The sequence below is a fragment of the Rhagoletis pomonella genome, unplaced genomic scaffold (genome assembly GCF_013731165.1).
Source record: "Rhagoletis pomonella isolate Grant_MI unplaced genomic scaffold, Rhpom_1.0 Rhpom_scaffold_00007, whole genome shotgun sequence".
Lineage (NCBI taxonomy): Eukaryota > Metazoa > Arthropoda > Insecta > Diptera > Tephritidae > Rhagoletis > Rhagoletis pomonella.
The window spans coordinates 30,759,410-30,772,031 of NW_023458561.1; the positions used below are offsets into that span (position 1 = coordinate 30,759,410).

Sequence of the window (12,622 nt, forward strand, 5' to 3'; positions counted from 1 at the left end):
AATTTTTAGAAATTTATTAGGTTTTTTATTTCTTTTTGTAATTTTTAGATTTTGTTCTTTTAAACAGAAAAATAATTTTATATAATAATACTAAATTTACAGGAACTTATTTTATTATCTTCTGATTTTATTTTAATTTAAATTTATTTTTTCTAGACTTTTTTGGTTTAAAAAGAAACATTTTTAAATTTTATTTTATTTCTTTTTTATTTTGTTTCTTTTTCTAATTGCATTTTCTCTTTTTTAATAAAATTTTCCAGGCCCTTTAAGATATTATTGTTTTAAAAAGAAAAAAAAATTATTTAATTTATTTCTTTGTTCAATTTAATTTTTTTAATTCTTGGATTTTAGTTTTTTTTTCAAAACAAAACAAAATATATTTTTAGAAACTAACTCTATTAATTTTTTTTAATTCACCTTTTTTTCAATTAAATTTTCTTAAAATTTTAGTTTTTATTGTTTAAAAAAAAAACATATTTTTTTAATTAATTTTTAGAAAAAGTATGCCTAAAAGACTAATGGCCTTATTCATAAAAAATAAAGTAAGTTTAAAGAGCTTTATAAATTGACGTTTTCATACATTTTTCAATTCATAAAACTTTTTTAAAGCTACTTTAGTTTTTATGAATAAGGGGCTAAGAGAATAAAGTTAAGACCTCCACGTTGGCAGATCTTTTAGTTAGTCTTTCGAAAGACAGAAAAGAACTTTCAGGATAGTTGCCAAGACTGACTGTCTTATTAAAGACTGTGTGTGTCAAAATTGACCTGTAAGTGTTAACTGTAGTTAATTAAGGCTTGGTGGAAATGGGTCATTATTCTAACCTCTATTTAATGTTTTCTAAAAAAAAATAAATCTTTACAAACATGTGGTTAGCAAGTAAGAAAAATTGTAATTACTTGGATAATCCATGGCATGTGACATCGGTGGTCTGCTGGCACTCCGGCTCCGATGATGGCCCGCACCGGCTGGACTTGTTGGCTCATCCATGTCTCTATAGTATGGACTGCCCATTGCTGTAATTCATACAATTATGACGATGATAATAATGAGGATGATGTGGCTAAGGGATGTGATACGTGAGAGTAGGCAGAGAGAGATTGTGTAAGTTTGAGAGATAGAGAAGTGATTGTGAGAGGACTATGGATGTGGTTGTGTTTGTTGTTGCGATCAATGCGGGGTAGACATTGGTGTTAGTTGCTGATTTTGCTATTGGGGATTTGTGTTTTTGTTTTTTTTTTTTTGTTTTTTGATTGGCTGGGTGATTTAGTTGGTGTGTGGAATTAGGAAACGTATCAACAAAATAAACAGTGCATTGGGGATTTATCGCATTTTTCTCTGGAATTGCTAGTACGTGTCGAAGCATTTAAATGAACGCTTTCAAAATATTAAAAATTTTTCAACAAGTATGAAAACTAATGAAATGAAAATTACATAATATAATTAAAAACATAAACGAAAAATGCTAATTTGTTGGCAAAAATACAAAGCTTTTACTTATGTATGCGTATGTCGTTGATGATGAATTAATTTGCAACAAAGTGCAAAGCAGTTAATTAATGGAAATGAATAATAAAGGAGAAATTGAAATGATAATTGTATAATGGAAGCTTTCACATGTTTTTCTACAATTTAACTAATTGGAAAAGGTAATAATTATTTTAGAATATACATATGTATGTTTGAAGGAATTAATTTGTGCGTGTATTTGTGTAGCCACGTGGGTGTGTGTGGGGCGTGCTCTAAACTACGGGTATGTTCTGTACTAAAGGCGTTAATTTTAAATAAGTATTTCGCACGAATTTTTGTACGATGACCTCTCAAATGGATAGTTAAATTATCACCCTGGGATTGTTGTTTGTACGTGCAATGAGCGGACAGCTATTAATGTAAATGATATGCCTTACTGTTAATAATAAGTGGCCATTCTAGAACTAAATTTTTTGCGATATTAAATTTTAATTAACTTTGCCGTTCATGTGAAATTCCTGACTTCATGTGAAATTCTGCTTTTCTTAAGTTCGCAAATTGGTTTTTGAGAGTTAAGAGGCAGCAATATTTCAGTGAGACAATTTCAAGGTCAACCGTGCCCTCTGTAGTACAGAACAGAATATTGCCAAGATTAGGGTGGTCTCAAGTGAAGCCTTAAGCAAAATTCGTTGTCAGGCGATGTTAGATTAATACCTAGCTTACCAGATCATCTATGGAAAAGTAATTTGTAAGCGGAAGAACCAGAAAAAACTGGAAGACATTGTATTGAGAAGTGAAGTATAGGCTCAAGTACCCGAGTTGGCTACTATATCTATATCAGAGCTAAAGTTTCACGAGCCCATTCACAAGTGTCAATTGTATATGAAAATTTCAACAAATAAACGCCGTTATTCGGAGAGTGGACGAAGGTTAGGCCAGCTATTGACGATGTGACATATGACCCAACTCAAATAAGCATCTTTCCAGCGTAGTTTAAGTACATATGTGACCCAAATATCCTTGGAAGGTATTGAGACTCAGCTGACGAAAGGGTTATTCTTGACTATTCGGTCCAGCTTGTTGCATATAAAAGGCCAACAGCTACTAATATCAATACCATGTGCGAAGCTAGAACAAGCCCATTACTTAAAAGAGCCAGCCTTTTTCAATGGATTCCGCCAAAAAAGATATATTTAACAGAAATGACTCATAGTGCTCAACCGCTTCATTTATTTGCCTTCACATCTCTCTAACATCAAGCTTATAAAGTGTGTAGGTGGCTTTGCATGTGCCTATTAACCATAAGGCGTCATTACGGCTGATATACGAATTTCATAAAAAAGGATAGTCTCTAACTCCTAACAACTTTAACAGATCCATCCATCCAATTTCCATCGATTTAGCTGCTGAATTTAAGCCTCAGTTATGGTGCGTATTGTTGTCAAGAGCCAAAGGCAGTAGCAATCATGAAGTCCAGGTACATTTCTAATTTAAATAGTAATGGAATTGAAAGCTCCTTTGTTGTCGGTTTGGTGATTCACTGATATGAATTTACATAAATATTAAATTCAAGCTCAGGCCGCAGGATGGTCGATGATATTTCATATTTATTTCGTAGCAAAAAAAAAAAACCAAAGTGAACTTTTTTTTTTGCAAAACTTAAGGCCGTTTTCACAGTGGAGAGTTAACTATCCATATTCCTACTGAATTTCTATAGCTAATGGCGATTATGAGCTAACTAACTCTTCACTTTAGAGATGAGAATCTAATAAAAAAAAACTACCTATATCACGTAAAACGAACATTTGAAGCCTATGATAAAAAAACTTACTTAAATATTTTATGATTGATGCATTAGGATAAACAATACACACACATACATATGTATGTATTTTGACACATTTATTCACTAACCATAATTGTAATCCAGTTTGCGGCCTTATTGTGTTACAACACAAAACAGGAACAGATATGTGCGATGCGAGTTTTAATTTGGTGAGTGCGATTCTCCACGCACACACCGCTACAAGGAATCTTTTGGCCTAACTAATGGCCACCTTGGAACTTTTAAGGCTTAATTTCATTACTTCTAAGCTACTAAATATTGTAAGGCAATGAAGTATAATGTGTGTGTATGTACGTTTGTGTAATTTGTCGATTGCAACATATTGCCATAAAAAATAAAATGAAATCGAGTAAAACGAAATGAAAATGTATGCGCCAAGCGATGATAAATGCAACCGAAAAATGTTTCATGCGCATGCGTGATGTAAGATAAAATAAATATTAGGTTCAAGTTTGCATATATATATTTTTTGTTAATTTGTAAATAAAAACATGTTTAATTATAGAAAATAAATATAGAAGTACAAGTTTCTTAGTTTACAAAAGTACTTACTTTACTACGTATTGTATTTACTATGCTATATTAGATGTCTCGAAAAAAAATAATAACGCAAATTTCATATAAATCATAACAGAAGGCTTATACATTTGACCGATGGAAAAAGCTTGAAGAAAGTGCATATATTTGTTAAAAAATTTAAGAAATCAGTTTGATAATGCTCTAAACGAAGCTAAATGGGCGAGTAGAGGCTCTGGAGATTAGCCCTTGCAAACTGATCTAACCACAAACAAACAATTTCCAGCTAAATAGTTTGCAATGTTCTCGGTAAATACGGAACTAGCCGCAGGATGCGCAACTTGGGGGGTAGACTATATTCTGATAGTTGAATTTCGATTTCACTAGAAAGATTAACTGTTTGACTAATGAAGTAAAAATTTAAAATTCTGCGATAGCCTCATATTCAAGGTGGGCTTCGATTTCATCCCGGATAACACGGATTACTTCGTTACTAGCCTGGCACCCGCTAGGACGGGGGCCAGTGGTTCGAAGGAGGCACCGGTGAAGTTTTACACGGATCGGACAGGCCTTCATGGAAGGGTCCGTGGAGTGTTTTTTTCCAGGCAGCTCTCTATCAACTTTAACTTAGGCTTCCAATCACTGTAAAGTTTTTCAGGTGAGGGTTGCTGCTAAGTATTAAGGATTCAGCCGGTGAGAGCGATGGCGGTAAGGGAGTTAACATCCACTCGTACAGCCAGGTTTCAACGAGAGCCGTGGGTTCACTTATGGTACATTCGACGCTTTAATGCACTTTCGATTACTCTATTAGACTTGTATGGGTGCCAGGCCATGGTGATATTACAGGAAAATGTGCGGCTGATGCACTGGCAAGAGGCGGCACCCTTGACAAAGTATCGTCAAGAAAACAGAGCGTGGAAGTTCCATTGATTACATGTGGATTTCTCTTGGAAAGATGGGAGCGGATCCACTTAAAGAACACTTGGGGAAAACCAGGGCTTGTGCTAGTGCGGAGTCATTCTGGGCAAGGATGGCAGGGGATGATCTAGAGAACTCCTTAAGAACTTGCAGCCAAATCTCTCGATTATGGTATTCAAGTGTAGTGACAACCCTCTGTTCTATCGGGATTCATGCACTGGGATTAAATATCACATCGGACCATCTCAGCATTTCCTCTTAGAATGCACCTCTTCTACTAGATTTTGGATAAGGAACTTGGGTTCGTACTTTGTGATTAAACCGGAGGAGCTATTAGTTTCGATTTAAACATATCCAGATTCAATGAAGAATCCAGATAAAAGTAGCTGCCTTAAAAGAAACATTCGAATGGTTTCTCAACTGTATGACATACGTGGCGGAAAGCTAATATCTATTTTGATAGAAAATCAGCTCACTCAAGATATGATCAGATTTAGTCTTCTCTCCCGGTCACATCAGAATACCCACAAATTCGATTAATATCGAAAATCGGTTACAGTTATATTGCAGAAAACTTTACGAAGTATTACTAATTACCTAAATTTGGACTTAGTGAGGAATTGACTTTCTCTAGACTACCCATAAACAGATCCAGCAAAAAGGCTTTGTGACTAATGGTAGACCTGACTGCAATACATAAACTTTTATTTTATTTTAAAAAAGGGCAAATTAAGGGTATAGCCTTCGGTTCGCTCATGTTCATAGTAAGTGCCGTTGACAATTCAAGCTTCAAATTCATTGAAGTGCCACTCTCCAATAGAGGTACAAAATACTATCCCAGAGAACTCTAAAGGCGAACCGGAAAAACTCAGTAACACTGCAGCAAGCTGCAAAAAGCTGTCCATAGCAGGGGGTCCTATCTCCGCTATTATGGTTTGTACTGATACAGAACAAAAAGCTCTAGATTTTCGGACAATCAACCCGTTCTCAAAGCTCAAAGTAGCTTACCGATGCTCACCACAAAATCTTCTGGAGCAGCACAGAGCACTCACTGATCTAGCCGCCCAGAGTAGAGTCTCCCTAATCTGGGTGCTTGTACATAAGGGCTATGGTGGTATTAAAAATTGAAGGTCCGGACATCAAACAGGAGCTTAACGAGTGGGGAAAATCTGGCACTTCTATCCATTGGGACAGCCTAGAGGGGCACCATCACTCAAAAAAGTTACTTTGTTTCAGTAACAATCTGCGTCAATGTCAAGTAGAAGAAACCCAAAGGCGCTATTTGGAGCACTTATGGGCTAATAAAAATCCCTTGGACTTTGTAGTGAAGACATTTTCACATTATGTGATGAAGAGGAAGAATCAATGGAAAACCTTTTTACCACCTATCCAACACTAACGTTGAAACAAGATAAATAAATGAAAGCTTGTTGTTGTATGCCATTGCCAGCTCACTGTAACACCTAGCACCTAAATGCATTAACGATTGAATTTCTTTTCGTTAAAACCCAAATTAGAAAACTGGATCGTTTGAACCGAAGCGATTACATTTTTTTGGTAAACGTTAAAATTAATGTTAAAATGCATCCTTGCTGTAAGCTAGCTTAGTGAAGTCAACCCTGTGCAGATTTGGTAAAAGTAGCTTCTGCGATTCCCCGAGCACACAAATTAAATAACTAAAATTAAAATAGGGGACACAATAAATTAAATCTGATCGCTGTGAAAGGGGCCTGTAGACCACAAGCAAGGGTAGACCTGAGTAGGTTCTCAAGTGCATAAGGCTGCAAATTTGATTTTTTTTTTTTTTAATTTTTTTGAGTATGCACATTGAAAAGCACATCATTTTAATAAAAATTTGTTAAATTTTTCTAAGCTCTGTACCAAGTTTGAAAGTTTGATTTATATGGCTTTGGTTAAATTATGAACCTTGTTTTTATGAAAAGTAATAACAATATTTTAACTTTAAAAACCTTAAAATTATTTAACAACCATCACCATGTACTCATCTCTGCTCTCCTCCCTCTGCGCCCTCAGACAATGACACTGAAATTGTTTCACAGTGTAATTTTTAAAAGATACTTTTCCCTATTTGCTTTTAATAACGCTTTCATCCTCATCCTTACCATCAGCCAAATTAAATATCATCTACCAAAAATTAAAATTAAATAAAACTTCATTATAATCATAACTGCACATAATTTAAGTGTTGTTTTAATATTTTGAAAACTGCTGTCGTGCAATTTGCATCAATCAATGCCGCAAAAATATTTGCATTTTCAAAGAGTCACAAAAAAAAAAACAAATTTTTTAAGCCATTTTTCTTCAATAACTGCACAATGCCAATTCCATGTGTTCCCTGCTGCACATATACATATGTACATACATACAACTATAAACGAATATAAATACATACATATTTACGTATGTACATACGTAGTTTACATCATTTTTATGAGTTAATAAAATTTTCAATATCCATACATAAAAATATGCATCTCTTTACTCATCTCATATATTTTCCCACAAACGCACGCCCAGCCATGCCCCACTGAGCCGTGCCGAGCTGAGCGGAGCTGAGCTGAGCTGAGCTGAGTGAGGCGAGGTCAACTGCCAACACACATTCGTATCTTGATTAAAAACAAAATACTTTTCATGTTTTCAATAAATTATGCACATGTATTGATTTATTGCCTTTCTGCATAAATGCTGATAGCAAGCGTGTGTATGTACATATGTACATACAACATACATACATACATAAATACACAAGTGCAAACAATAGCATGGCTTTTTTGGTGTGACGCGTGTATACGCAATTGTGTGGAAAATATATGTATGCATGTAAATATATTTAAAATATTATTTAATTTAGGCGCTCAATTAAAATTTTCAATCCAATTCACTACCAATTCTTTTGTTTTTATTATATGTGCATTTGCACGAAAACAGAATGAAATTATATATAAATATATTTATAAATATCACTGAACGTAAAAGTTATTTACACTGTGCGACTTTTTGATATGCGTATTATCGTTTTGTAACAAAAGTACTCAGGGAAGAGGGGTAAGTCGCGTTTGAGTTAACAAAAGCACATATGCAGTGAGAGGAAAATGTGTCAAGGTGGTGATTTTTTACAAACTTTTTTGTTATTTTCTGATTTTCATAAAATTTTTTATCTGAGTTTTGAGGACATTTCTGAGTATGCAGTTTTCTAACCCATGAAATTTTAGTACAATAAAGTGCAAGTTTAATGACTAAAAAATCGCGTTGATTTCCTTTTTTCCGAGTGTGAGATAGATTAAAATAAAAAAGTTTTGCATTAAAAAATCGCATTTTTTATTTTTTTATTAACTTCATCATGATTGATTTTTATTTTGTTCTACCTTGGAATGGAAACACCAAAACTTGTAACTTCTACAGTTTTGGTGTTTCCATTCTCAAATTTTTACTGCGTACTCCATAAAGTTTGACTACTATTCAGGTTGAAAAAAATAAAAATCCAGCATGATGAAGTTAATAAAAAAAATAATAAAAAATGCGATTTTTTAATGGATTTTTTTTTTATTTAAATATATCTCACACTCTCGCGGAAAGCCGAGGTGATTTTCTCCGAAAAATAGTTTGTTAACTGCAAACAATTGAAAAAAGATACTTCTCCGTGAGTTCAAAATTTTGGGAATTTTTTTGAGATTTTCGAATGTCATGACGAAATAAAAAAATAGGTGTCTTCTTTTTGTCGATAAAGAATGTAAAAAATATATATTTCACCCCAAAAAAATATTTAGGTGTAAATATTGTATAGAAAGACCCATATACAATTTTCACCACTCCGGATTTAGATTTAGATCTAACCTCCACATTTTTTTACAGTTTTAGAACTACAGTAGAAATATAACGCCCCACCGAAACCAGAAAAATTTTGAAAGTGGTCTACGAGAAAAAAAAGCTTGGGAACCTCTGATTTAGATGTTAATAGCTACACACGCTACGAGCTTTCGAGTGAGTAATAACATAGGTCGACTTTTGTGCCACAATGAAACACACATGTTCAGTTTGTTGACCCTTATGAATCCTTCAAAGTACTTTTGTTACAAAATATTTTCTCACAGTGTACTCTACTTAATGCCACAACCTCAAATCAGTCGAAGACCACAATAATTGCTTTAGCGCTAGAAAAAACCTAATTAAATAATGTTATATATGAAATTATAAAAATACTTAAATACTTAGTCTAAGTAATTTGCTAAATTTTTGTGTACGAGCCAGGTGCTGCAAGCCAATTATTTCCTTAACTTAAATTCTAAATAATGCTTACTCTAATGTACTACCTTGTGCTGTTTTGCGCAATAAGAAAGTAAATAAGAAAAAAAAAGGTTGCTTGGTGACTAGTTTTGCTTTTGTTTTTGTCATTTTCGCTTAAATGCTTTGTTTGCTTAACCGAGACTACAACTCAAAAAGCATAACAAATTTACAAAACACAAGTTAACCAATAATTTCTATAATTGCATAAATATATGTATTTAAAATGTTTAGTTTTTGTTTTTTTTTTTTTTTGAATTTTTTGATCTTCACCTAGTGGACTTCCACGTGTACCGTAGTCTCGTGATGGCGATCGATCGACTGTTGGCAATTCCGTGAGCCGCCTTGAGCGACCCGGGCTACGAACACCAGAGCTAGTTACAGGATTGTAATCGTCTCGTGACATAATATGCCGCGGTGGATCCGCGGTTTCTGCCTCGCTTTACACACTGCTATTTGATTACGTTTTCCTCTAAGTTGAATACTTTATAAGAATTTCAATTTTTGTTTTTTATTTCTGCAGTTATGTATATTGTTTTTCTTTTGCTCCTCTCCCCTCGGCTTTTACATACGTAGTTTATATAATGGCATATGTTTGTGTGTAGTTTATTTACGATTATAAGGCGACGCAAGAAAGTATTTTTTATTGAAATTTGCTTTGATACCTTTTTGTTTTTTTATTCATTTAAGTAGTTTGAAACAACTGATCCTAGTTTAATCCCGAGTGGGTGCTACAACGATTACAGTGTATTTTTTGTATTGATTTTTATGATCATACTTTTTAATTGATATTGTATCTGTCACGCTCTTATATCTGCAAATGTAATAAGAAGAAAGACGAGTGTATGAACGCAAGCGTCAATGTGTTTTCTGCAAATGGCTTCTAATTATGGCTAAAAGCTAAGTAATGGATGTGATAAATTTGCAATTTTAGTAAGCGTCTAATGCGATTTTATTTTGTTAATATGTATATAATTTTACGCAGAAATTGTTCGTTCCTACACTTATCTTCAGAAAAAAAATTTGTGAAGCTATTAGGCACTATTTATACTTATATGTGATATTTCTCCTAAATATGCTCAAACAACTTTTCTTAATTCTTCAATTATTTTTACTACCACACCTTTACCTCTGCTGAAAAACCGAAGACTTTAGAAATCAAATGTACAACTTTCAAATAAACCACACAAGAAATCATAATAAACTAAGAATTTAATTAAAATAAAATGGGGGCTTGTTAAGGTTTTTTACCATACTCAATATTTGGCAAACACGAATCCACAAGAAAATTTTTATTCCCCAACAACAACCCAAAAAACTTCCACCAGCATCTAACGATACTAATAATAGTAAATTTGGCGCACCTACTGCAGAGTTTAAGATTGTGATAAACCCTAATGATACCTTTATGCACGTCTTTCAATTTCAAATTCCTCGAATCTCCAATGCAATTAGTTTTCGCAATGCAATGACTATAAACAATGCTTACTATGAGTCATTAGGTGGATGGGACAAGGGCCAATCTCACCAATTCATATCTCTGCCATGGGAAATTTCATATATGTGGTCTGCACAAAGGTTTGGTTAGTCGGGCTACGGTTGTTTCCACTCAGCACAGCCCAGAAGTGAGCTACAGTTAGACACTTTGAGATGTTACTTTAGCGAGCCCAAGCTCCATTCGTTAACGGGTATGCCATTCGCTTACCATGCGCAGTATTCCATAATGAGACCGATCACTGCGCTGATAATGGGGCAATCAATTCGTTTCTGATTTTTAAATCTTTTCTCATTAATATATGACCAGATCTGCTTAGAAATGAAACAGGTTGATTACTTCGCTCATCGATCGTTGACCAATCCAATGAAAAAACTGGGCTGGTGTAATACAGCTTATGTTGAATTGCTGGAATGGTGTCCATAACTTTTAGTGACCAAACTTAAGGTCTCTCCATTTGTGAGCTGCATTCAATCTGTTTACGTTGCAACTGGCTTGATAAGGTTCGTAGGAAGAACACTTGATATTGTTTCTAGGGCCTTACTGAGTGTAGGGCGTCGGGTATCCTTGATTAATATGATTGCAGAACTTTACAATATGCTTCTATAAGATGACTTCTAGAGCCGGCCAGAGTATTTAACCTCGTCGGAGATTATAAGCCACACTTATTTTAGAGAGTGGGAAAAAAGGCGATATCTTAAATTTCCTTGAGAATATTACCGATTCGGTCTTGGTAAAATTTACCACTCTCCATCGAAAAGCTATTCACGAGACAGAGAGCGCTCTGCAAATGTTCGCTTAAGGTTTGGAAATGTTGTGAGAGCAATGCCGTCAGCATAAACTATGATGTGGTAGCCCCATTTCTGGGGAGATAGTTCACTTCTCAAGAAATAGCCTTGTAAGTTTCACCTGAAGCCGTTCCAGCGCCACTTTAAAAAGTTACCCACAACTGCATCTGGAAGATTATTTTTAGGGCGCCCTCTATGTCAAGATAGATGTCAAAGATAAATTCTTCAAGGGCAAGTCCCTTTCAAAGTTTGAACACAATTTCATGTAGCGCAGTGGGCACATTTTGAAACGTCCTCCGATGAAAGGCGGAGTCGGATGTGTGCATCGAGAAGTCTCTTTGGAATTTTAGGAAGAAAGGAATGGACTCATTGGACTTAATGTAAGAAACCCTGGCTCCCTTAAGTATGAATACTATCCTAGCCTTGTACCATTCTCTAGGAATTTGTCAAGGGTTGAGGCATACAAGGTTGACCGCTTGCTGAATTTCGGCTGAGGATATGCCATCTGATCCTGCAGATTAATAAGGTTTAAAAGTCTTAATAGCAAGTTATACCTTTTCTTGTTGTAGGTTTAATTTTCAATTTAAATTTAAATTTAAATTTTAAAGCTGCACCTGGTATCTAAAATCTCGATACTGCTGTTTTCGCTATTGTTAAGTCTTTGACACGGAAAAGTTATTAATAACAGAAATATAAAATGTGGCAAGAGTAGAAAGATATCTAACTTAAAGCGTACCAATAAAGTGCTTGTGCTGGTATAAAGCTATTTATCTGCACCGCATGTAGAGCAAGGTAAATGGCAAATAGTATGCTAGCGCGTCCAATCAGAGATTGAACCGAAATAGTGAAATTGCAGACCATGCTGATTTGAATTCGTTTTCAAAGCGATTATTAGAACAAAATTTGTTTTTTTTTTATTTTTAGCTAAAAGTCATAAAAAATGAACGAGCTACTGAAAACATTACACTTTAAAAATGTTTCCAAGTAAATATGTGGTGGTGTACACGCTTGTGATTTTCATTTAGCCACACGATTTATGGCAAAAGTAAATGCTAATTTCTTGTTTGCCAACAAAAACTACTTAAAATGCACTCAACCGGCAGCAAACATACTCACACACAAACACTCAATCGGACGCACGCTTACACGCGAGCTTTCACAAATTATAAAAATAAAAAATTATGTATAGTGCGTATCATAATGATATGACAACTACATATTTAAAAGAATTAACTAATTATTTTATTATTATTTTTTTTTTTTTTTGTAAAAATATAGCTCAAGTTCAA

General features: G+C 34.3%; 1 protein-coding gene across 4 annotated transcripts in view; it reads right to left on the reverse strand.

The window, feature by feature from the left end:
• Window positions 1-12,622, reverse strand: part of LOC118742578 (trichohyalin) — a 141,936-nt gene that overhangs the window by 104,086 nt on the left and 25,228 nt on the right. For 2 of the 4 annotated variants that reach the window (XM_036474757.1, XM_036474751.1), the window contains exons 3-4: window positions 9,324-9,864; window positions 898-1,014 (exon numbers count right to left, since the gene is read on the reverse strand). In XM_036474757.1, the coding sequence (XP_036330650.1) occupies window positions 898-1,014; window positions 9,324-9,456 (250 nt within the window). In that variant the 5' untranslated portion in view covers window positions 9,457-9,864. Of the gene's footprint in view, window positions 1-897; window positions 1,062-9,323; window positions 9,865-12,622 lie in introns of all 4 variants that reach the window. The other 2 variants (XM_036474752.1, XM_036474754.1) reach the window with 2 other exon arrangements.